The 27677-nt window shown below is 35.4% G+C and overlaps 1 protein-coding gene across 1 annotated transcript; it reads right to left on the bottom strand.

The window, feature by feature from the left end:
• LOC140158907 (GTP-binding protein Rit1-like) lies at window positions 1-26192 on the bottom strand. Its single transcript, XM_072182176.1, has 5 exons — window positions 25998-26192; window positions 13838-13894; window positions 9358-9431; window positions 5199-5390; window positions 1-4719 (listed from the first exon to the last, which is right to left on the bottom strand). Exons 1-5 carry the CDS (start codon window positions 26089-26091, stop codon window positions 4477-4479), a joined length of 660 nt encoding a protein of 219 aa, XP_072038277.1. The 5' UTR covers window positions 26092-26192; the 3' UTR covers window positions 1-4476.
• Between the last annotated feature and the right edge of the window lie 1485 nt (window positions 26193-27677).

Genomic DNA, 27677 nt, shown 5'->3' with positions numbered 1-27677 from the left:
TTACATTTCAAAACCTTCATGGTTTTGGGTAAATTGTGTGTCTCTGACCAAATTTCCAAGGTTCTCAGTCAAGTAGAAGGTTGTATTATAAGTTCATCTGAATTCCACAAAATTACAAAAATATTTTCATGATTTTTACAACGGTTATGAGATTCGTTGAGATCAAAGGAAACATGTCCTGAGGATCCACATTTCTAAGTATAACATCTGCAATTAACATACAGTTTACACACTTGTGGCATGCAGTTTAAAATACTTGCAAAGCAATAGCATTCACAATGTTCTTTCAGTCTACAGAAAGCATTTGGTCCCTTCAATCACACTCCATACTTTTTCTATGGGAATTTGGAATGGAACATTTCCCCCTAAAATTATTGAAAGCATTTACATTGGAAAGGAAAACTGCAGTTATAATACTGTACAAATGAAACCAACCAATCAAATTTTGATTATATTCCTTAATATTATTACATTGCACATAAAAAGAACGTGAAAACAAGCTGAAATGTCAAAATGTAGGTAATTTTTGTCTCTTGCGAATAAAAGTATTTTATGAATTAAATGATCAATATGATTGACATTTCATCTTGTTATCACCTCTAACCGTTCCAGGCAAATATCGGAGGTATATCTCCCCACCCAGGGGAACCATTATTACCATTTATATAGCAAATGGTGATCACTTCTGGGGCTGTTCTAGTTGAAATACATACACCCCCTAAGGAAGACATGACCGTATGCTCCCACACAGGGTGTGAAGATTTCAAATGGAATCACACATTCAGGTAACCTCATTTGAAATTCACACTCTGTTTGTGGAAGTTCAAGTTCACATCTTCCACAGAGGGTGTATGGATTTTAACAGGAATACCCCAATCACAATCTTCATCTACTGATGGTGATCGAGTATATATTATACTTGGTATAACTATAAGCAGAATACACACACGTAAACAATAATACACACATAAATGCGACGTCATCACACTTTTAGGTGAGTACCTATGATTGGCTGCACCTTAATACCTTATATGCCCAAAACAATCAATGGTGGATTTGCAAATGATTTGTCAACTCCAGTCACTATGACAACTGTCCATTTGAGATGAATCTCTCAAGTTTGAGAGATGGTGGTGTTTAAATTACACAACTATCTGCACACTACATGATAGCAAGGCTGCATGGCAATGAACTATCTGTGGCATCTAAGGTCACATCAGCTAATACAGGAACTACTGTAAATAAACAAACTTGGTCAGTGTGGTTTTACTGCATACTTTTTCTTATCCACAAAGTTTTCAAGAAGTGAGGCATTTTGGAAGTCAAGGCCTAACTGATATTGTGTAACACATTAAAACCAGATTACAAGCAGGTGACCTGCACATCACTCTCCTGAGGTTTTGGAAAGCAGTCAAGGAAGTTATTAAAATTATATCATAACAAACAAACAAACAAACAAACAAACTCTTTGACATATTTTCCTCTGTAGCAATGGGGTAAAACAGGGAAGATAATACATGTATCTAAAATTTGAAATTTATGTTTTGGCCAACTTCCAGTTGTTTTGGCCCACTTCCAGTGGTGGAGCCAATAATCAAGTCAAGGCCAGTAATGACCACTTTAGGGTTCCAAGCATTGTGACTGGTCATGACCGGTTATGACTTGGTCACCTGTTAATTATACATGAATGTGCCCAAAGATAAACATTTCAGTTCATGAATTTGCAAATTGAGTTAGTGTGTATACATACACCACCCACACATAGCAGAATGTTGTTTTGGAACAAGGCTGTGGTTTGCTATTTTTGGCCAAACTCATATTATGGAAACCAACATCAAATCTGTATCCCATCTAGTGACTTGGATAAACACGCATGATGCTTAAAACATGTAAAAGTTACAGCTTGAAATGTCCATCTTGTTTAGACTAGAATTTTATATCAGCCACACATACCACTGATGTTAGCCCAATGAATGATAATATGCATATGAAATTGAATCAACCTTTTTAATAGCTCATGATAGCCTTGATCCATATCATGGTAATATAATATGCCTGTTATAACACTGATTGTTTTTCATTTCATACACAATATAATGATCAATTTTACACAATATACATTAAAATGCATTCACTGAAAACAAGTAATGAAATTGTTGGACCATTATACAAGGCTATCTGTTGAAAAGTATAAGCTAAAGGACAGTTGGTCTGTTATATACCGTAAATATGTGATGCAATCAAGCAAACTTAATCACATGTCACAAAAATGCAATTATTTTCAGCAGTACAGTTGTCACAAAATTGTTTAGTGTCACAGATAACTTGTTTTACTTGATCGTGTCATATCAAAGGCTTAGTGCAAGGAGCCCCCATCTGCAAAAGCTTCCAGGTGTGTACAATATAGAATACAAACATTGTCAAATGTCTAAGGCCAGCTATTGTAGATAGGGTTTTCTTGATTATATAAATAACCCCCAGATATATGAAGAGGATGGGCTGATTTATGGGCTGATTTCATCACACATGTTGTTTCCACCTTGTACCTGTACCTGATGACATTGAACCAGTCTTTTCCTTTGTGTGGAGTTACCAGCTAATACAGTCTTTGCTTTGATTTCCAGGCAAAATGTGTGCATATACATACTGACCTAAAGAGAACCGTATGTTTACTAGCATGGTTAACCATGTCCTTGCTTATATCATCCACATGGAATTGTTTCAGCCTGTACAGGTCCAATATGTCAACATGGTAAACAAGCAATATTTAACACATTTTTAACGTTTCACCTACATTTGTACTGGAACTATACCCAAGATGAAATAATTCAGTTCACCATCGGCACATGTTCAGACCTATTTAACCCCTGAAACATGTGCTTCATACTTCCTTAACATCATACTTCCCTCTACTTAAGCCCACACAAATCACATGAAATGAGTGACTGGTAAATAATCTGTATGTGACACCATCTACCAATGTGACATAAGAATCACTTACATGAACACAACTGTAACATTTGCTTTGTGCAATAAGGGACACACTATGTATTAACCAGTAACTTCTTATATTTAAACAAATTTCTGATATTAGTGGGGTCCAAGATCGATCAGGGCTTCCAAAACATTTTTCCTGTGACCCAAATTTTGTAAGAAAAATATGGCTAGACCCAAAGCAAAATACAAATGCTGTTACTGTCCAAAACTTATTAGCAGCGTACCGGGCAAAATTTCTAAGCAGGATACAATTTCCAAGTCGTCCAACTGACCGGCTGCCAGAATGACTTTATCGGAACAAATGCATGTGAAGCTCGCTGAAATTTCAAATTTTAATGCCAAGTTTAATGCACAAAGATGTATTTTTCTTATTTATTTTTGGCAAATCCCACAACCCATTGCGGAAGGGCCACAACCTCCAGTTTGGGATTCGCTGTCTGAAGATGGAAAAAAATAAGACATTTAAAGGGAAGCAACATGTTGCTTGCAGGAAATATCAGATACACCACTGCAGCCACAGGATTCGGATTTCAAGATAGCAACTTGACAGGTACACATATAGGCCTACACATGACCAGATGAGTTCTTTTGAAGCCATTTGAAAGTTATTTTTGGTACGTTAAGCTTCCCGAAGTACCCACAATGTGGGATTTTGTGGGTGCACCATTGGCATGAGGTAGACATAATAACAGTTAGGTTGACTCCACCTGCTAGGAAACCACTACACCTAGATGACTAATTAATAAAGGATAGGTTGGCCACATTAAGGAAGTAGGGTGTAGCCCAGGTATATATGGCTTGGCTAGGCTCTGCACAACACCGTAAAAAAGGTCTTAGACCTCCAATCTCTTCAAAGTAAAATTTTTGGCAATTTATAAAATTTCTTTAGGAGCTTGGGTCAATTTCAAGTAAATTCTCAGGCAGATACATGCTAATATAATTGTTTTAGGCTTTTGAATTTTTCCATTAAATCTACAGCTCATCATTTCACATGTGCTACATATAAAGTGACATATGAATAAACTTTGTAATAGCAATTACGTCTACACAGAGCAAGCAGGAGCAGTTTTGGAATTTGTTTAAGATTGACCACTTTTTGTCTCCAAATGTTGAATTTTATTTTCAATACAGATATACAAATAATGATTTTGTTAGTCGTGTAATGAGTACCAGATAATTAGTTTTAGAAGTGGGGCAATTGTTCCCCCCCCCCCCACATCCAAGTTTATACCATGGCATTATACAAACCCTTTAGGAGTAGCTTGGCTGCATGTACGGTAAATATAAAGCATCCTTACTCACTCACTCAGACACAACTACCCATAATGGCAGGAATCGGTAACATAAAACAAAATGTACAATGGGCCTCTCAAGAGGTTTGGTCATCCCATTTGTTTTGAAGACAAGTATAGTCTCATGAGCTGCATTCTTGGAAAATACGATAGAGTCTCTGTCTCACATTGTTCAATTTGCTTGCTTTCATGATGTCGCACCATGCTTCTGTTTTTTGAACACTTTCCGTACAAGAGTCTGTATCTTGAGTGATTTGTCCTTTTTCTTTGACCTCTTTTCGAGGGCTAAAATGTCCGCTTGCTCTTTTTGTCTGATTTCCCTTACAAGTGTATGGAACACATCATCAACAAAATGTCTGAGAGCTGCCGATGTCTCGAAGAACGGACAACCAAACTCGCGTGCTAGGGCTTGGCCTTCCTCCGTAGAGACCTGTAAAGTGTGAACATAAAATAAATATTAGACTCTGTGACAAAAACCAACGCCTAAATATATTTCTCTCCAGACAATGGATTACAATAGTATTAAAACACAATCCTTCATCAGGGAGGAAATTTGCAATTGGACTTATGACTTCCTGGTCCCTTGTAAGTTTGCTGAATCACAGGATTACCTTGCTTATTTTGTATATATTATGCATGATATTAAAATTCCCATTTCATGCTTACTGAATCTAAAAGCTTTAAATGCTGATTTTAATCTACATGTACATACATTTGTAATACAAAGGGCAAAGATTCACCCTACAGGTGGGAGGACATCAATTCCCGTATTTTTTTTCTCTCTTTTAAAAATTTTTTTTTTATGAATTGAATTTCATGTGTGAACACGATTTTGGAGGGAAAATCACCTCGCACTTGTATGAGGACCATATGAAGCAATGCTACAAACGAACAAAATTTCACACTTACCACCCTCATATGTTCCAAATCGTATTTGTTGCCCACAAGGACAATGGGTACATCATCTGCATTCCTGACTCTTTCGATTAACTTTTTGAATTCTGCTGCTTCTAAGAAACTTCTTCTGTCTGTGATTGAGTAACAAATTATGAAGCCTTCCCCTCCTCGCATGTACTGGTCTCGCATTGCTGTGAATTCAGCCTGTAGGAAAACAAAAAGAATGCAAATTGTCAAAAAAATTGAAATTACTTTGAAGAGTTACAAATCTGTAAGGACAACTTGCATACAGCTGTTACCGACACATGGTACTACAATTGCTGGCATTCTTGTAATGTTCTGTTTAACTCCATGAGAACAACCTGCCCATTGGTCAATAAGAAGTTTTCATTATCAATTGGACCAATCAGCAACATTGTAGAATAATTTCACCACACAAAAAATTGGGGTGAATTATTTGCAAAGCTCCATTCTGATTGGTGATTAAAATGAAGATATCATGTAATTGACCAATTAGAGGCAATGTTAGATCGGCAGGTAGTGTTCAGGGGGTTAACTCTAAAGGAGACCAAACAGATGTTCACATTTAGTTGCCTGGACATTGATTGTGCTAAAAACAAATTCAAATTGCTAAATTTGGTATCTTGTTCTCCCTCCTTGTCCAAATTTAAACAGATAATACGTGCAGATTTACACCCTGATTTACGTATTTATTTTTAGTCTGGCAGCTCTTTCATCATTGCATAACCCAACACCAGACACACAACAACTGCTTAGCCAGCAAAATCTATGTTTAATCCTCACAACCATGCCTATGATGGGTATTTTCAGCAGTTTTGATATTTTCATTGAAATAAATGGCATTTATAAGATGGGGGTGTTTTATTACAGATAATACAAAATACAATGATAAGATATAAAAGTCAATAGTAAATCAATGTACGTCATCGCTGGTGTCACAGCCATGCTACAGAAATGCAAATTATGAGGTGTTATAAAATTATGCAGTGAATAATGATGACAAGGTAGTCTGTTGACTGCCAGCCCAACCCTATATCATCATATCATATCATGTATGGGTCATAATTGAGTTTGCACATCTTCAATGACTTAATTGATCTGTGAAGAAGTTCTGGGTATTGGTGGAACAGCCAATCTCATACAGCAATCCGTAGTAGGGGTAATAGCCCTTGTAGGTGAATTTAATGCACTTATTGTTTCTTGCACTAGAATGGAAAACTACAACAAGCGCTAATAGGTGTGTGAAAATTACTGTAACTTGAAAATGTTGATGGTTAACAATTAACTATATGACTTGGGTGTGGTCAATGCTTGTAAATCAAAGGTAACACAGACCACTTGTCCTAGCAGCTGAACGTGCAGTGCAAAATCTACTGTACTAAAACTGTCTGACACTGACAGCCTGTGCCAAAGCCTGTGCCAAAGGTGCATATTTATGATATCACACAAGCATATTATATTCGCGATTTTTACCCCTTTTATGTTGATGCCACGGTAAAATTTCAATACACAGATTTTAAGGACATAAACATAGGCCACACTGTCCTGAAAACACAACACATGTAGATTCAAAATCGTCCAAATTAAGCTGGCTTAAAATCTACTTGACTAAAAAATAATTTTTTGTTCAAGAAATCTGAGCCTTGAAAATTGAGAGACCTTTAATTTTGATTCATTTAACTTCCCTCTAAATCAAACTTGTAAACAAAAAAACAATTAAATAAAACAAACAAAATGATCAAAGTCAGGTTTTCATTGAAAAATGCAAACTAGCTGTAGCTTCACAACTTCTACCCCTCAGGTCCTCCGTCATCATATCAGTTCCATAACCAAGAATCCTAAACAAGATGCAATAAATTGAAATACTATCAAAACCTAAGAGAGATATCATGCAGATCCCTTCACATATAGGCGTAGTCCATTTTCCTGTCAGCCGTAATCTTAGAAGAACATCATCTCTGTAAAACAGAAACTTGCTTCCTTGTCATCAACTTCTAACTATTAAATCCACATTTTCTGGCTAGACAAAAAGTCTAGCACTTTTTTTTTCTAGATAAGGGCACCTCAACGATGATCAGGGACGTGCAGTACAGGCAGTGTACGCAATCAAATAAAAAAGAGCCACACCTTACCCAGAAGATCATCAGCCAAGCCTTACTGAGATGACTCATGAATACTGCTTTGAGGCTCTAGTAATAATATAATTCCCCTTCATAAGGGACCTCATATTGATAGGGAGTAAGTAGCCTATAATCCTAACTGACCTTACAGATCAAATTGGGCAGGGGCATAGGGTGTGGTGGTGAACTCTACCTGCTTTTTATCTTGAAAGAGCAAGAGTAGCGTGTTATAGATTTATAGATCTAAAGATACGCTGAAACGCAGAAGTTCAATAAGATCTATATTGTCAGTTGTCACTTGCCCTGATCAATGTCTTCTACTTGTCATTAGGCTTTATACTAGGGTACTATAGGGGTAGGAGAGCTTACAGTGAAGGTAACAGTTAGTCTAAGGGTAAGGGTTAGGTTTTAGAGTACGGAAATGTTGACGAGAATCACAGAATCCATTCTCGTAATGATTCTTGTAAGATTTGGTTACGAGCATCAACATCTCTCACTGTATCATACAGTAAGGGCAGTGATTATAATGGATTTTGAATACACTGTAGTGTACATGGTTGCAGCAAACCAAAAAGTATAAAATCATTTATGAAAGATCATCAACAAACAAACTACACTGTGGATTCTTATTTGATAAACATTTTATGATTTTGGGTGCCAGCCAAACATTTGGCAGTTTTGGCTGTGTGCAGAGGTTTTGATGACATGAGCTCCGAAGTCAGTGTCTGGTTAAATTGCAGGCAAGGAAATATAAAATATATTCTACATAACTCCTGTGAGACTCATATTCATCAATGAATCAACTTTTATTATACTCACAGTGAACTGTCTTTGTTTATGATATGAAACATGCATGGTTGGTTGGGTTGGAGGCAGGGCCACGGCCAGGGGAGGGTGAAAGAGGCAGATACCCTCCAAAAACATTGGAAGTCCAAAAAAATCCTTTCAAATTCAACCCAAATCACTAACATTGACCCAAGAACACCTGAAATTTTCCCCAAACCCTTTATATATAACATGTAGAACCCATATAATTTTGTGCAGCGCCTCCAAAAGGGTCAAACAAATCTGCCCCGAAAAGGTCTACATTTTCACAAATCCGCCCTCTTCAAAATAATTAACAACTACGTGTCTGGTCGCTGGAGGGATGCATAGCAGTTTCATAAGACCATATTTTCATGCCAACCATCATAGATTTTAACTGCTATGGCACGCAAATGAAATCAAACTCAAAATGCCAATAATTTATGAGTTTGACAAAGTAATGTTCACTAGATATTGCAGTGTTCCTGGTAATGCAGTGTATCCCTTTCCTGGAAAAAGGACAGTCAGTCCTATAGAAACCCACACACTTCCACCAGACACATCCATCCGTCAGTACCTGGTATAGGAGGTTAATGACTCCTGCATCTGATTCTAACTTTATGTCCTTGTTTTTTGGTCCAACCCAAGGGGAGTAGGTAAAGTCGGAGCTTCTCCTGAAGAAAGCTTGACAGTTCCAAATTTGTCCGATGGCGAACCCGCTAAAAACTTACTAATTGTTATGTTCACTTTGCAATGCTCAAAACCCAGGCTGTAATGTATGCTGTATCTCTGGCAAATTGGCTCATGATGAAATTTAGACAAGCATGCTTCCTTCTGATTTGTTCATTTGTTAATACTCCTTGTATTTTTGCAGGCACATATATATATCTTAAATTGAAAGTTTCCAACACTGGCTGGAATGGATAATATTGTGTTATAATTTGCAGCATATCAAGCCATCTCATATAGTCTGTATACCTTCCTCGAGTCAGTAATTTAGGAATTGTTTTTTATTCTATCTCTAAATGTAATGATGAGAAGTATACAATGTATAAATATAGGGCCTATACATTTTCAGTAAGGAAGTGATGCTAGAAATCCAAATAACAGATTCCTGCAAAAATTAACATTTTTTGAGAAAATCTCAGAATTTGATTTGACTTTACTGACTCAAAGAAGGTATACTACTGTAGATTTTCCAATATAGAAAACAAAACATTACGTACCTGTCCTGCTGTATCCAGTATGTCCAATAAGCCTACTTCCCCATCTATAACTGCTTGTTGTTGGTATGCATCCTCTGCAAGTTAAAAAAGAAGAAAGATGAAATGGGTTTATTAAATACTAAATTTACAATTCATGATGTGCTTTTAAGTGGTACAAAAAAATAACACATATTTCAAATATTTTGTGTGTTTGTTTGTCAGGATAAACAGATCAATCAAATATCAAGGAATTTGACTTGAATTTCTGAGATGAAATCTCACACACAAGAGTGGAAATAAGGAGAGCAAAATTACCAAATTTTCCATCAGCCCTAGCATTTCATGGGTGATCTTTTAAACTCATGGCTGCAAATAACAGTGATAAATATTTGCACATACAAATGATGTTAATCATCAAGAAAAACATGTCATGCCTGAAATTCTTAAAATAAAAGAATTTCAGTATAAATCTTGTTATTTTTCAGTATAAATCTTGTTATTTTTTTATTTCTTATTTTCTTTAATCCAATAAATTTCAGCGAATCCACTGAAAATAACCCCAGCAAATTGAAATCTGTGCTATATTTAGACTTGAATCTGTCAAAACAACCATAGATCCTAAACACCCACCTACCTACGCTGCTGCTGCCATGCTGATTGTATCATAAATGCATGCAGCAAGGGATTGGTCATGTCTAACATTTGCAGTTCAACATTTATAGGATTCTTCTACTTAAAAAGGATATGCTTTTGCATTATTCAACAGAAAAATGATGTGAATTTAGTAAACAACAGTGAAAGGTCTTTATTGTGTGTTTAATTTACAATTTAAAGTATGACAACAATAATGTTTCATGGCAGATAGAACATAGAAAGAGTAAAAAACTGTCAAAAAAACTAATAATCGCAGCTTGGTTGACAACCTGAATCAACAATTTTAACGATTGGCATATAATTTGCATTTTATCCTAGATCTATATAAAAATGCCACAAACAATTAGATCTATATAAAAATGCCACAAACAATTCACAGAAATTTGACAAAACATAAAATTGTTTATGCGTTTAGTTGTAAAATATGATACATCCACATTCATAAATTCTTGATCAATTTTTTTTGTTTTGAAAAACAGTACAAATTTAACTTGCAAGTTGCAACGATTACATACTGTTGTTTTAAAGTTTTAAATCATTTGTTTAGCATCTACATGTACTGTACTGTATTGGAGATGGCATGGCAAAGAATCTGGCAGACAAACATATAGACACACATAAACCGGTAAATAAAAACTGAGCTGTACAGCTACTTTCATCTCTCTCAATCACGTCATATCAGCTGCTAGGATCCATACATATGACGTAAATTCATTCGTAATTCCAAAATGCCTAGCTACAGGATCTGTACATGTATGCTTGCCTGTGCAGTCAAATATAGCAGTCCTAAGCAACTATTTGCTTGTTAAAAATAAAATATATTGATTAATAGGGTGTATATAATGGTACCTATTATTGTCTTGTGGGTTTGTCTCAATGTACATTGTAAATGAAATGTCTGAATTTCACCATTTCACAATCCAGTGTTTTTTTTAGTTGTTTAAATTACAATATTGTTAGCCAATTGTATGATATTACCACACAAAGAACAATCATGGCTACTTCATTCATTCTTATCTGTGATTACAAACAAATAATAATATATTATAACAATACTGTTATCAGTGCCTTGATCGGCTTATAACGATGATTAATATTAAGATATCTTATTTGAATATCAACCACACACATACAATATGGTACTATTCCCTGAAACAAATTATACATTTTTGTTTTGGAAACTTAATAATTTTTATTGTTTTCTTTGATACCTACAGGTAATCTGAAATCACCTGATCAACATGTAACAGGTTGAATGTGCCTTTTGTTGTATTTGTTTGTTTGTTCATTTACAAGAATTTAAAGGAGGAAGGAAAGAGAGGAATTGAGATTGAGCACAAGACAAAAACATATTGAGACTAGAGAGGAGGGAGGGTAAATATATCATTTTGAACAAGCAAACGCATACGCACACGCACGGTGACGCACCCCTCCTCTACAAAACCACTGCTAAATTAGGTCTGCATGTATCCAAACCACCAATATGAAGCCAAGACAAATTGAATGATGCTTAGTTAGAAATACATACTTGAGTTGTGTCCACACAACTTCGTATGCATATATTGGCACAAGAATCTGTTAGTTAATAAGCCTGCACCACACCCATATTTTCACCTCAAAGAATCTGTTATCAGAGTGGTGCATATCCAAATATCAATCAGAACTATCACAAGCACCTGGGTTGGCACATCACACATAATTAGAGACATGGAGACTGTTACCTTTCTCTTTTTGGCTTTTATAGTTATATAAAACTGAATCGCTGACTGTACAAATTGCCATATTGGCTAAGTCATGATTGTAGCAATTTATAAATGAAACTACAATTTGCAGCCTGGCACCTGAGACAAAAAATCTATAATATGTGAGTTAGTCATAAACGCCACATCACAGTAAATGACCATTACTTTGCAATATTGTAAAAAATAAAAATAAATAAATCAATTATTTGCCGTAGAAATGCTACATGAATTGACCAATTAAACCATACATACATCTTCATGCTTTTCAAAAAACATGAATTATAACAGAGAGAAGTCCCACCTTTTGCAAATATGGTTAAGTTGACCACACCCATGCTCTCACACTTAATATTTCTGTCTTATCCTCGCCCTGTTCCAATCATCTATCAAAACTTAATATTGCTCATTGCATTTTGACAGATATTACACTATAATGTACGTTTTGATTTCAGCTCTGCTTGCCCAAAACCAAATTGTTCCCTAGAAATTTTGACACTGCGAAAAACAAAAAACTATATATCGGATTGAAGACTTCCTTTAGCAATTTCATAATCAAATTTAGACTAATTATGTTTGGTTACATAAATGTGACTACATGACATATATTTAAGTTTGAATTGTTCAGCTATGCAGTGAGACACAAGGTGCTGACTGGTCAATTAAAACCCACACCAGGATCCACAGCATGCTCATCTATCAGGGGAACAGTTCTTAAACCCCAATACATTTGTACATTCATTGAATGACCTTTGAAGATTTGGGTACAAAAACTCATATTCTGCAACTTGAGGTCAAATTTTGCACTATAATTATGTAATTGAGGTTATTGGACTATGTCATTGGGATGAGGTTCTTGTGGGCCATAGTGCCACCAACACAAAGGTGAAAAGTTGACAGGCAGAGTGACAGCACAGTGACTGGCTTGATACATTATATTACTATGTCATCAATTGTGATAAGTGACAGGAAATTAAAGCCTGCTTGCTTCAATATTCAAATGTAGGTCCAATCCTTGCTCTCTCCCGTTTTACAATATTTGGTAGGTTTGAGCAAGAGAAATATAATCTTTTGTCAAACATTAAGTTTTGCCATCACATAAGCACACATACGATGTTTTAGCTTGAGGAAATTGTTATGTACAAGATATGAATAGATTGTGTAAAAACCACAAGGCAGGTATTTAATATTCCATTTTATAAAAGAAATATAGTTCAAATCTGAAATGTCATCCGGGTGAAATTCTTGAAAGACAGGTAATTTTTAATATTTAAGTTTAGGTTTATGACTACGAGTACTTCCGACTAAGAAGGGGAAAGTTATCAGTAAAATATCCCTGACTGATTATGCCATATGTTTCTGTGCCACTGTCTGCCACATTGAACATACACAAATGTCTGTGTATAGCGCTACACTTCTGCCCAAAGTGCAGAATCAGCAGACAAACCCATAAGAGTTACTGCTTTTTTCAATGGGAAGACAACTGCTTTTAATCAGTCTGCCCCAAAAGTCAATAACAATCAAATCTACAGGGCAGATACCATGCTTTGTTTCATTCTGAATGAGTTTGCTCGAAAAGGCAATACCGGTAATTATCTCCAAGCCTGAGTATTAGTAATTTTAACAAACCTGAATGTAATGCACAGGGGTGGATCCAGGATTTGAAGTTGAGAGGGGAGGAGGCATAAAGTATTTCTTACTTCTCTTTCTTCATTTATTTTTATTTCTGTCCTCTTTTTTTGGTCTTTCCTCCTCTTTTTTGTAGGGGGTGGGGCATTGGGCCAGGGTCAGAATTTCGGCGTGAATCAGAGAATTGATTCTCGTAATAAACAGATTTGTGTGAATCAAAGCTGATTCCCGAAAACGTTTGTAGTTTACACAGAAGTTGATTTGCGAGAATCAAATGATTCCCGCAAATTTATTCTGCAAGAATCAAGATTGATTATCGCACTGTGAAACAAAATTCTGACCCTGTTGGGCATGCATCGCATTTGCTTCATGTATATTATACTTTTTTACTTGGGTGGTACCTGTAGGTCCATGCAGATTCAGTTAGTAAAAAAATATAATGTAAAGATCAGTTTTGATTATTTTCCCCCTTTTCTTACCTATTGTTGGATCGTGATATTCCAAAAAGCTGTGTGTGACAAATTGTAACGTCAAGGCTGTAATAAATAAAAAAAGATAAAAGAAGTTAATTAAAAGACATACCAATTTAGTGCAGTAATTAATGATCTTTGATCAATACATGCCCAGTGACACTGCCTGTTGCGAATCTACAGACACTATTAATTGACACATTGATTCATTCAATCTTAGAATAAATGTAGATTTCTGTCCATGCTGACAATTTCATGTGACGTCAGAAACCTTAAGATTGTTCTAAAGACCAAACATGTGATAGTCAACTTCTATGTGCCACACTAATTGATGAGTTAATTAATTAACTGCTATATTTAGAATCACAGTTACACAATTTTACCACACAAGAATATTGCCATTTTGAATGTTGAATATAGTACGTCCCAGGTACATGAATATTATAATATAAATTTACAAAATATGGGCAGGGTGTGAACAAATTGAAAACCTTATTTTTATATTTAAAAAACATTTTCACATACAGGATGTATCATTCAACTTTTCTGCAACATGGAATGTACACCATCAATTTTTATTTTTAATTTACAAATTAAATTTGTCTCTTATTTTTTTTGCAAACTATAATTTATTTAAATTATTTAATTCAATTTATTTTATTTAAAAAATTATACAAACACACACACACACACCCCCCACACACAAAACACCATTCTAACTTTGGTGAAATTTAAACATTTTGTTTCACCCACTACACAATATCATGTGCATTCAAATTTAAATTTATCTTCATATTTATTTACTTTGACAAGTTTTGAAGGAGTATCAAACAGTGTCCCCCATAAAAACAATAACAAAATCTTTTAAAAAATTCTTAATTTGGCAAAATGTTGTTTTTAGCTACTCTACTGTGCATTCCAGTGTGCTAATTAATTTGAGACTTAGAGTTCGCATAAGGCCACAATTTTGAGTTTCCCGTCACATAATTTCTGAAAACAAGTGAGGTAACTTTTTCATTATTCATAATTTTTCTGCCTTTCATTTACACGCATGTAAAATGTGTTGTTATTTGCCGCTCACTCACTTGAAGATGAATGTTTAGCCCAAATGAGATTCAAAAGTAAACTAGAGCGGTTCTCGGCTTTCGCGGTTCTCGGCATTCGCGGTTCTCGGTAGTGTGGGTTGGTCCGTATGTGACGTTTCTGTTCAGAACCTTGTGTGACCCTTCCCCCAGAAAAAAATCATCCGCCACCACTGGTTATAACAAGGGCCTTGTAAATGCAACTGGTGAGACAGAGCCTCGAATGACGTTTGTGTTTTCAGTCTGATTTCAGTTCCCTAACAGGTACAAAGTTTACGCATTATCATTAGGCCTACCAAGTATTGTATGTCCTATAATCTCTTATGTATGACATGGATCTTTACCATGATTGTGCAAGCCAAAAAATATCATTTCAATACCCCAAACATGCGTTAAAAAAAAGACCATGTTTTACACATGCAACCTCAAGTTTAGACATATAATTTAATTTTCCCTAAACCCTCATGCACGGAAAAATCATGCCGCCACCATTGGTTATGACAAGGGCCTTTTAGGGTGCACACCAGTAAATAAGCCCCACTGACTTTCTGTACAGACAGGGGCCGGAAAACAACTCAGTTCTTCAAAACTTCCCTTTCTGCAAGCAGAAGGTCAGATGACGACATCCATTGTAAAAATTAATATATGGATTTCAGGATTTTTTTTCCAGAAATATTGTAAAAAGTTCAACCTATAACCCATACAGCTAACGCCACCTCACAAACAGCTTGGTGTTTCTGAAATGTAACACATTTTGAAAGTCGTCATAAAAAGTCGGATCCTGCTAAGCCTAATAGTTGCCTTTTAAGCCTTTTCTAATGTATTACATTAAGTCATATTGCACATTTCCTCGTTTCAAATACTGTTTTTTCCCTTCCAGGGTGTAGCTAGACTTCTCCGTACTCCACTTGCCAATTGTGCTTCTGGCTATTGCATTTAAGCTTAAAACTCTGATTATTATTTGTGCACAATTGATAGATTTTCACATCTAATCTTTTCAGTCACCGTCGCCCTCTGTTTGTTAGCTTCCCAAGTGGACTACTGACTTTGGATTATGGATAACTTTTTAACACGGGATTCTATGGAGAGTTAGGCCAATTTCTGGCCTAACTAAAATTGGTCATGATGTAATGCATCTTTAAATGAATCTGGCTTGTGATTGGTCCCCCAGATATCGTTATTGATTGAACAAATTCATCAGGATCGGTAGAGTAAACTAGTAAACCAGAGTTCGTAGTATCTGATCCAAGAAAATGCACTTACTGTGTATGCGTTTCAACAACCACTGTTGTCTTTGTCAACACTTGATGAGGAGTGACTGCAATCTACTGACAACCAACGCTAGAGGGATATGTAAAATCAGGCGATTTTTGGCGATTTTAGCCATTAAGCCCCCCCCCCCCCCACCGCATAAATCTGAAAGCCCCTCTGAGCCCCCCCTCCTGGAGACGCTATTGCAAAATCAATGGAGAGAAACTATACTACCTTGTTTCTTAATAAAATGTAACGGGTACATCAGGCAACTATGAGAGCCAAAAAGGCCTCAAATTGAGCAAAGAAAGACATTAATTTTCACGTGCATTTCAACCAAGACGCTTCATTAGTGGTGTTCGCCCTTAATGTCATATTATCATGACCGTTTTATTTTGTTTTATGTTAAGGGCTGGGGTATGAACGTTTGGACAGTATTTATTGTGGGACATTAGAGCACATCAGACATATCGAATTGCATTCTGAATACTAAGAATGTCCTGATATCAAATAATTTTGATTTTTAGAAATTCGCAATGTAATACACATTTTATGAAAAATCATTAAAAATTGATATTTTTGATATATAACAGTCCTCGAAGTAAATTTTATAAATTTAATGATACATTCTTTAAGTATATGTAGCTGGGAGGAAAGGCCGACGATCAATTGAAAATTTTGACCTTTCAGTATTGAAGATATGGATTGGGAAATAAAATCCATATCTTCAATATGAAAGGTCAAAATTTTCAATTGATCGTCGGCTTTTCTTCCCAGCTACATACACTTTAAGAATATGTCATTAGATTTATAAAATTTACTTCGAGGACTGTCATATATCAAAAATTTGAAAAATATCAAATTTTAATAATTTGTCATAAAATTTGCATTATATCGTGAATTTCAAAAAAATGAAAATTATTTGATATGAGAAAGACATTCTTCGTAATCAGAATGAAATTCGATATGTCTGATGTGCTCAAAAAAAAAAAAAAAAATACTGTCGAAACGCTCATTCCAGATCCCTTAAGTATATGTCATATTACATGTTTCACATTTGTACGATTTTAAATAATTCTTTATCATGTTTATAGGACATGCTCTGTTATATTTTTATATCCTCTTTTCATTCTTGAAAAGATAGATCATGCTTTTTATTTCACCCATTGGGTATTTCTTTATTAATTTGTGTTTATATGGCGATTTCAAGTGGGATAATAACTCCTGGATGACGTAAGCATAATGTTGATAGATTTAAATATCATTATAAATAGGCACTTAATAATAATGATATTGAAATAAATTGATAAATAGATAAATTAATAGATAAATAAATAAAAGATATATAAGCCTAGATAAATAATAAATAAATGATAAACTAGGAGTAAATTGCAAACATTAAATATCTTAGAGCAAATGAGCATTTAATAAGTTTTTGCGACAAATATTTTGCCCTTCTTCTTGTACGCTTTTATCATTATTTTATCTTTTACTAATTTTTTTTTGGGACATGCTCGCTTATTTATTTTTTATGTGTTCCTCTTATCATTTGTGAAGTATTTCTTTATTTTTGTTTTAGTACAAGTGATCACTGAGTATGTTTAACTGTGGAAATATCGGTAGATAAGGTGTTTTTTATTTCACCCTTGAGTATTATTTATAAGTGTATCAACATACATTTCACATGTCATGATTTTTCATTGTTTTATTTTAAAGCAATTCTTTATTGGGGTGCATGCTCTCATATATTAGGTGGTTTTTTTTTCATGTTCCTCTTGTCATTCTTGATAGATGGCTGTTTATTTATGTCGCGTGTTAAGTATTTTTTTAATTTTTGGTGAAGTGTATAATTATCATCAGACACATGTCACATTTTTATGTATGATTTTGCATTATTTAATTTCAAATTATATAATTTTTAAGCGATACTAACGTAGTTCTTTATTTTTGTTTCTGTGAATATCATCCGAAAAGTAGGCCTCCTGCACATTATGATTTTGCCTTGCTTTATTTAACTCTTTACTGGGGTGCATGCTCTCTGCTGGTTTTTTTCATGTTTCTCTTATCATTATTGACAAGATAGCACCTGCTGTAGGCCTCACGCTGTTTATTTATTTACCTAAATTATTTCTTTACTTGTGTTTTTAGATTTTGAAGTTTATATCATGATAGCACACGCTATGTTTTTATACCAACGCGTTTTCTTTTTGAAAACAGTTCTTGTTTCAAATCCTGGTCCGCAATGTCAACATTCAGTTCGTTCATAAAAATATGGCTATTTATTTATGTCGCGTGTTAAGTAGTTCTTTATTTTTTGCTCGAAGTGTATAAATATCATCAGACACCTGTCAAATTTTTTATGTATGATTGTTCATTATCTAATCTTAAAATATATAATTCTTTAAACTTATTTTCTTTTTTCTGTTTCAGTGAATATCATCCGAAAAGTAGGCCTCTACACATTATGATTTTCCTTGTTTTATTTAAACTCTTTATTGAGGTACATGCTCCTCTTATCGTTATTGACAAGTCATCACATGCTGTACGCTGTTTATTTATTTCGCCCTCATTTTCTTTACTTTTGTTTTTAGATCTTTAGTTCTTTATTTTTGTTTCTGTGAATATCATCCGAAAAGTAGGCCTTCTGCACATTATGATTTTTCCTTGCTTTATTTAACTCTTTACTGGGGTGCATGCTCTCTGCTGTTTTTTTTCATGTTCCTCTTATCATTATTGACAAGATAGCACCTGCTGTACGCTGTTTATTTATTTCGCCCTAAATTATTTCTTTACTTTTGTTTTTAGATTTTGAAGTTGATATCATGATATCACACGCTATGTTTTATACCAACCGCATTGTCTGGTTAAAGACAGTTCTTGTTTTAAATCCTGAATACAATGTCAACATTAAGTTCGTTCACCTCACAATGCGGTGCGATGTTATATAACTGTATATGGCCATGTGTCTTGAACTCGCCCCATTTTGCGTTGCGCAGCCTTTTTGAGCTTATTTACGCCTTCCGAGGTTTAAGTTGACATAAAATGTTAAATATGCACTCCACCCCATATAAACTATACATTTCCTGAAAGGAAATTGCATGAGGAATCCAAATATGCCACTTAAAAAATTGTAGGGGGTATTGTTAAGTTGTCCTGACTGAAATTGTCAGCTAAAATTTAACTTTTTCATTTGTTATCTTTCAAGCCATATTTTTTTAACCTCTGCCCCTATCTTTAATTGCTCATCATATTTGAACTCCCCATGAAATTCCCTTTCAGAAAATGTATACTTGTATAGGGGTAGGGCATATATACCTATTTTCTTACTTTTTTGGAAAATGACCTTAAACGACCTTTGTCCTGTGACCTTTGACCCCGCCTTTGACCTAAAACATAGCTTATCTAATACCTCTTTACTTATGGACACTTGGGTCCAAGTTACATGGAGATGGGCCTTTTAATTTGTAAATGGGAGCAATTAAAAAATATATGGCAATGCTCATGATGCTGTGTCTTCCATAGGATTTGTACAGCCCGCTTCCTCAGCCACCGCTTCCTCAGCCACCGCCACCCTGAATAGTCCAAAACAAATGGACATATCTCAAACACCCTAAAACACACATTCATGAATTTTAGCACAGCATGTAGTATGGAGTTTCAGCTATAAATTGACACCCAACTTATGTCTGTAGTACATGTGGTTGTCAAGTTATAAACATTTTTGGCGGAAGGATCTGGAAAAATGCAACGCCGCCACCCTTTTTGGGTGGCGAGTTCAAAACACATGGCCATATATTGCAAGGTTGCCAAACCCGCGATGTAATAGGCCTAGGTCAATAGGATGAGTTTTGAAGATTTTCCTCGCGACAATTTCCTGTCCTATAGACACCAATTGATGGTTAAGAAAAATATTGCATGACTTCTCAACATTGGCTTACGCGACTTCTGGTAGTTTTTATCTCATAGAAACCAACGGTTGATAAAAAAAATATTGGGCGACTTTTTCAATGATTTGACCCATGGTTTGCCCTCATTTGTTTGGCAACCGTGGTCTGTGTTAAGTGAATATATTTCGGTAAGAAAATAATTATCATAGACCATGTAGACAGAACGGACAATAGTCATAGGCGCTCTCCTCCATTTTGAGAAATATACTTTTACACACACACTACATTTATAATTAAAATGATCAGCCTTAAAGTTTTACCTTTTAGTGGGTTAAGCCCAACCTAAGTGGATGAAATATAAATCAACACTTCTGGCACTGATTGGTTTCCGTAGTTGTTATATGGAATACGAGCTGTCTGTAGCTACAAAATTGTCTGCAAATCGGCTTTTGCCGGGCCTCTTTTTTCGGCGTTTTTCTCATTTAATTAGGGTCCCGTTCAAATAAAAAATAAACTGGTGTCTAGATGAAATCACAGTTAACACACCAGGAAAATTATAGAATATACAACAACCTAGTTACACCTGTAGACTGCGAACAAACATGCACCTGGCCAGACCTGGCCGTAAAACAAAGTGTTCTCCCTACGGATACCCTTAAGGGTCACACAAAGAGTCTGGAAGGTTGACAGCAAAATGTATACGTTTTGATTTAGATTTTTCCACAAAAAATAAAGCGATATTCATAATTTTTTTTGCAAATATAACCAGTTTTTATCGGTATTTTTTGGAAAATCACAATAATGAATTCAAGTGAGGGTCAGAAAATGAAGTGAGGGCGGGTGACGGGAAACTCAAAATCGACTTTCCTTGGCCTAATCAGAGAAATCCTGGAGAGATTCTCCATATAAATCATGTATCTGAAATTCTGAATCATGTGAAGGTCATCTTCTTTCAGCTCATGATTATTCATGAAGTACATACATGCACATGAACAATGTTCAATCAATGGAAAGTATATTATACATGCTTGTACACTATTTTCATATTGTTAACTCCGCGCACACACCCACTATTTAAAGTAAAGTAGCATTATAAATAAATTAATAGTATCATTGTAGGACAATGCCTGGTTTACCATGGGTGGGAGGTTACACCCAATATTGTAAAAGATCAACAAACTTTCACTAGAGAGCTGACCGAAACTATTGTAGTGACTGTAGGACAAATAGTGCACCCTGGTATTGATTCAAACTTTTAAATGTGGTCAGTAATTCTTGTAATAAGATGCTAGACATGTTTTCTAGATTTGTAATTTAGGCCTATACCACCTTAAAATAGAATACAATAAATGCCAATAAAGGCTGCTGAACTAAGCACGACCCTAATTGATGCTAGAATCCTGTGATATCAAATCAAGCAAGTGTCCTTTCTATCACTCAGGTACAAAGGTACAGGTATGTCACCTTCAGCAGTATTATCTTGTATGGTACTGATTTATAATACACAGGCTATTGTTTCTGATAAACTAGATCAGAATGTGCTTGGACTTTGACCATCATCAAGTTAATTCTTGACTCAACCCAATGACCAAATTTTGGTTAAGAGAGCACGAAATACTAATAGGATTAGACTTAGAGTTAGGAATTAGGGTTATGGTGGGATTAGGGTTAGAATTAGAGTTGGGATTTGTTTGGTATTCTCTTACACAAAGGATACGCCCAAACTTTTAAATTACAAGAATATGATGTTGACCGGCTATTCTTGAAACAAAAAGTTCAGTAACTAAAGTAACACACAATCAATCACACATCTAGGCTAGGCATGTTCATTGTAGAGTTGGGCGACTAAGTCGCCAATAGTCGTTAGTCGCGACTATTACTGATAGTCGCGACTACGACTATTGAAAACCAAAAGTCGACTAATGCAAGTATATTTTTGTGTTAAAAAATTACTTTAAAAGTGCCAGTTATTCGCACCAAAACCAACCAAATACTAACATATAAACTGCGAAAAATGTGAAAAAATGTTAGTCATTGTCTTACCAATAGTAACACTAACCAACAAGTAATCATAAAGTCCATAAATCATCATTAAATTGGTGTTATTGACTTGTTGTCGAACTACTTTCCCACAAGATAAAAGCCATCAAAAAACTCAAATTACTTAGAACTGTCGAACATCTCATTATGATTATAATTTATGCAGCGATAACAGGTGTAGCAGCGTCATAGCGTGCATGTACAGACCCAGGTTGGGTGCTTGTACAAACTACTGAAGGTATGAGATTATTTTAACTTTGGAAAGAAACAGCAAGAACTTCCGAGAAGTGTTTTCCAAAAGGGAAAATTTAGGAAAATATTATTAGATTAGAAGTACTTTTCACGTAATTTCAAAAAGCTATGCTTATTGTGGTAACAGAATATTTAGAAAGCAACAGGAAAATAAACAAATTAGCTGACAAACAGTCGTAATGTTGCAATGCCACCCCTGTAGCGACAAATGCAGTAGTCTAGATGAGGTCAGGTGATGTAGGTCGGAGGTGAAAGTTAATCGTACATGCACGATGCAACACGTTCATGAGCATACCATGGAAAATATGCACTGCTGTACCGGCATGTGTATATTTTCATGCACAGCAAAACATGGAAACGAACGAAGATCACTATAAGAATATTGAAGGTTTGAGAAATGATATGAAGTTTCTGGTGCTGTTGCTGGAAAGTGGCAACTGAATTTAATTGAACAGAAAAGATAGGCCTATATTACAGCATTTTACAGTCAAATATTTGCATCGCAAACATGCGATACAGTGTAGCAATTTGTATCGCAACAGTGCTGGTTTGTGTAGCAAACTGTGATGCGATGCCGGCAATCACGGGTCCTTTAATCATGCATTATAAATACTAAATTGCCACCAATCTTTCACCCAATTTTTCAGTCCAATTTTAACCACAGATAGTCGCGACTATAGTCGTAGTCGCGACTATTTGCTGCCGACTAGTCGACTAGGAAAAAAGTGATAGTCGCCCAACTCTAGTTCATTGCCACTTTTTATTTATCGCAATACTGCCAGAAACAGTTATCACAGTAAACATTCTTTATGGCGATGTTTTAAGACAGACACATTTGGCTGACCATTCTCTTTTATTGCACAGCAAATTTCATCATTTTGAAGATAATTGTGACCAAAATATCGCCGACTGTCATAATATGATCGCGAAAATGAGAACTTTTGCGATAAACAATATTAACATTATCATGAACATGCATAGGCCCTATGCGCTAGAGTAGGATCACGTCATAAGATAATAAGGCCAGCTTGAATAACAATGACATGGGTTTGCATTGTGTGGCTACCTGAGTTCACACTAATCTCCCAAACTTATACCACAATCCACTCACATATTTATTAAATTAAATTTATTTGTAACCCAATTTGAGCAATATTTGTAACCTTCTGTGTGGAATTTATACTGACAATTAAAGGCTTTCATGTGAATTTATAATAATACTCTAAAAATACTTTGAAAGATTAATAGATTGTGGTTTGATTTTCAACATTTGAATGCAGCATGACACACATTAATTTTACACAGCAAGAATTTTAAAGGCTTATAAGTTTAATATGCGCTATCCTTGTCCCTTTTTCATTGTGAATTTTTGCACACTTGATTTTTTAAACTTCTCTTGCCAATGGGGAAAACATGTTTTTGTCACAGTTTTACTTTTATACACAGAGTCATGATAGTTGTTGTTATTTTTCCATTCCACTGAATTCCTAATTTTTACATAATTTATTTTCACAGGTTAAAATCTTTTAACTGTTTTTCAAAGCCGAGACTAGAATATTTAAAAGCATTCCTGCAATACAAATATAAACTTTCCTTTCATCCTTACTGCTTTTGTAAAATTCAAGCTGGTAGCAAGTCTTCAAATTACTGAATTTTGAACAAAAAACATTTAGCTTAAATTACATCCAGCAAAAACCACTTATTTTCCCAACTGAGTGGCTTCCATTGTTATCACCTATACTGACCTGCACAATAAACTGTGTATGGGTTTACAGTTACATGGTATACAATGCTGCCCTTCTTTGAACCATACAATGCAATCCAGGGTATTTAAGTTCAACCTCAAATAAGTTTGCGCTACAAATCAGTGGCTTTATTGTAGTGCAGTACTTTTGTGCAGGTGTGGTGGACTGGTGCATACATCTAGCTGTTTTTGTTTTAAAAAATCTAAAGCTTCATTTTTTAGGGATTCAATGCTGAATTTTGCATCATACAAATGATACAATGGATCCAAAATGCAATATTTTTTAAATCTCAAGATCTACCATAAAATTACTTGCTTTTTGGGGGGAGGGGGGGGGGGGTGGGGGCATACACTCCCACTTCCAAGAATGCTTCAATATCATATGTCAACCCTATTTGGCCCCCTGGTGGCATATTTTCCCAGGCTTCCCCCTCAATTGTGAAAGTCAAAATTTTAAATATGATTCTAAATTAATGACTAGATCCAGGGGTGTGAGTGACCATACATGTAGATAAAAAGTCTGAAAAATCAGAAATTTTGAAAGCCCTAGATACTTTTGTACAGAGGAGGTGCAAAAAAAAAGAGATAAAAATCAAAATCAGAAATTCAGATTTTCATCTGAACTATCACACCCCTGTAGATCTTAATGTCATTTCTCGCCATTTCTCACTCATATTTTTCTAATATTGGTTCAAATCAATTTTGACATATTGCCACAAAAAATTATGATAGTAAATGTTGCTGAAGATTATTCTTTTTGCTTGCTAAAAAAGTAAGTCACATGAAATTAAATAATAATGTACAATATTAAAACTCAAGTAATGCAGCTTTTTAAATGCAATTTTTATGAATGGTTTCAGTTTGATCCATTTATTCTTTGCCTGATTCTCGATTGATCACATTGCAAAAAGACATTCAATTATGCAAGTTGGAATCAAGATGTGGTACAAAAAATGTACCGGTACAATGCAGAAAATGAACATATCATAATCAACATTTACTACAAGACATTGTGAAGTTCATGTGAACAGAACAAACACAAGCTGGCAGAATTGCAGACTGCAACCATTTGTTGCAATCATTTGTTGACTTTTGTTGTATTCACGTAGGTCAAATATGGATCAGAAGCGGTACTTTCTATTTTCTAATGGTGTGTGTTGTGGAGTAGGATTTTATGCACTTTATCTTTTTAAGTTGACACAACAACTGAGAATTTTTTACATAATTATCATCAAATGATTTCAGACTTTTCTTTTTTCACGTGCAGACCAGTATTAAGTGTTAATTATTAGTGTACATGTGGACTATCTGTCCCCATTAATTCTCAGACATGACATATGACATGACATGTACCGGTACATTTGCAAGCAATGATTGAGTCCCAGGCACAAGCATTCCACAAACGACAACGTACATGACATTGTACATTGTAAACTATGTGCAACTTGAAAAAAAATCACTTTATGCAATGTTGGATGTTGGTCATTTGTCTTCGTAAACTGGTCCGTAGATGTCATGATTATTTTAGGGAAGTTGAAGTCTTCCCCTCAGGACTACCTGTTGCTTTGAACCGTTAACTTTTCTTTTTAGTACACAATTGTACGAATGTACGGTAGGCTACGTACACACAACACCATGAACGTACACATACCAGTATGCAAGATTTAAACAGTGCTTAACAGCAGCACCAGAAATTTCAATTGACTGATCACAGCTTTCAAATAGCTGTACACAATCCAACTGTGATCGTATCGTACATTGCAAACTACAACGTGAAAAGATGATACATCCTCCCAACTGGAGTGGCTGCCATTGACTGAAACTCAAGGCTGAGTGTTAAAACCGGCACACCCGGCATTGCAATTTATTGAATAACAATATCGACGAGCAATGATAGCATGACTGATACTCACCACTCTTGCCAACACCTCCTTGTCCTAATAGTACTATTTTGTAAACCCTCATCCCAGAATTTGTCATGGCTGCACCGGCAGAAGCTTCCTCCATGAGATCTAAAGGTGAAATGACGGCTCTAGGCCCTCGCTTTTATGACAAAATCAGAAAATAATTGTAGGTGAAAGCTGCACTACTCCCCACACTCAGCTGATGTGATGACCAAACATTAATAATCATCGCAAGTGGATGGGTTGCCAGACTGTTTACACTCATTATACATTTCCCTAAAAACAAAGATCCTAAAAATAGAATTTTTTCCGTCGTTGTACATGATGATAGGCCTGCTGTGATCGGCTTGGGGGATGGATAAATGGCGAGTTAAGTGATGGTAAGTTATGGGTGAGTTACTGTTAGACCAATGGGCGAGTTACTGTTAGACCAAGGGGCGAGTTACTGTTAGACCAATGGGCGAGTTACTGTTAGACCATTGGGCGAGTTACTGTTAGACCATTGAGTGGGTTAAGGTGTGGTGGGTACTGGGTAGGGGAGGTGGGTTAAGGTAATTTTGGGGTCAAGGTAATTTTGGGGTCATTCAGGGTCATCTGCAGTCAAATCACTATAGATTGTTGCAGGTTTATGAAATTTAGTGGGAACGAACACTGAAGCGAGACTAAAAATGTCAAGGTCATTTTGGGACCATCCAAGGTCAAATCGCCATAGATCATTGTATCAAATTTGGTGGGAATGATTGCAGATCAAAGACAAGAAATGGCAAGGTCATTTTGGGGTCATTCCGACTATAAAGCATCAGAACTCTATCCAAAAAAAAATCAAAGTGGTTTTTGTGTGTGGGTGTAAGTGTGGGTGTGGGGGCGAGATTCATTTTTAAACCCAAATAGTTTCTTGCGTTTTCATGGCACAGATCATGGGAAGCAATAACATAAGACCTTTGGAATATTCATTAAAAACTGTATATTGGTTTTCTTTGTATCTAATATCTAGTTCCAAGGAAAAGGAAGTAAAAGATGATATATAAACTCACATTTTAGTGCCATTTCACTACCATACTGGTAGCTGAATTCTTCAGACTGGCAACCCATCCTTGCTTTCTGCTTGCTTTTATTATTGAAGACCGAAAAAAAAAAAAAAAGACTAGTCTTCATATGACGTCCTGTCAACCAGAACAAAATGCTGTACTGCGCAGGTCAGCAACCAATCACGTTGCGCCTTTGCCCTATATCAGGTGCAAACTAGTCTTTTTAATTTGGTCTTCAATTATATCAGCAGTTGCCAAAGAGGGCATGATGAGTTGGTCCAAGATATTGTTAAGTTTGTAAGTGTGGAAAAAAGTAAAGGTTGGAAATTTGGATCTTGGCCAGTCCCTTTAAAGCCATAATGTGTGATTTGCATAATAAAGAATAGATTCCTATTTTTAAAAATGTTAGTTTTCATTGATCACATTGTCCTCTTTTAATTTCGAGCCAAACAAATGAGGCAAAACGAAGGAAATTGCTATTTCATTCAAGTGCCTGTTAGCTCGCCGATCGTCTTATTATCATGAATATTGGCGTAGTTTCACATAGCTAGGATGAACAAACAAGACGTAAGACCAATAGCAATATGTACACAGTTTATACGTCACTGATTCAATGATTCATTAATGCACACAATGTGTTTTAGCCACTACTCAATCAGTG

This window comes from Amphiura filiformis, chromosome 8 (assembly GCF_039555335.1).
Source record: "Amphiura filiformis chromosome 8, Afil_fr2py, whole genome shotgun sequence".
In the NCBI taxonomy this organism is placed as follows: Eukaryota; Metazoa; Echinodermata; class Ophiuroidea; order Amphilepidida; family Amphiuridae; genus Amphiura; species Amphiura filiformis.
The sequence above is the reverse complement of the archived record's forward strand: the minus strand, read 5'-3'. Positions and strand labels throughout refer to the sequence as shown.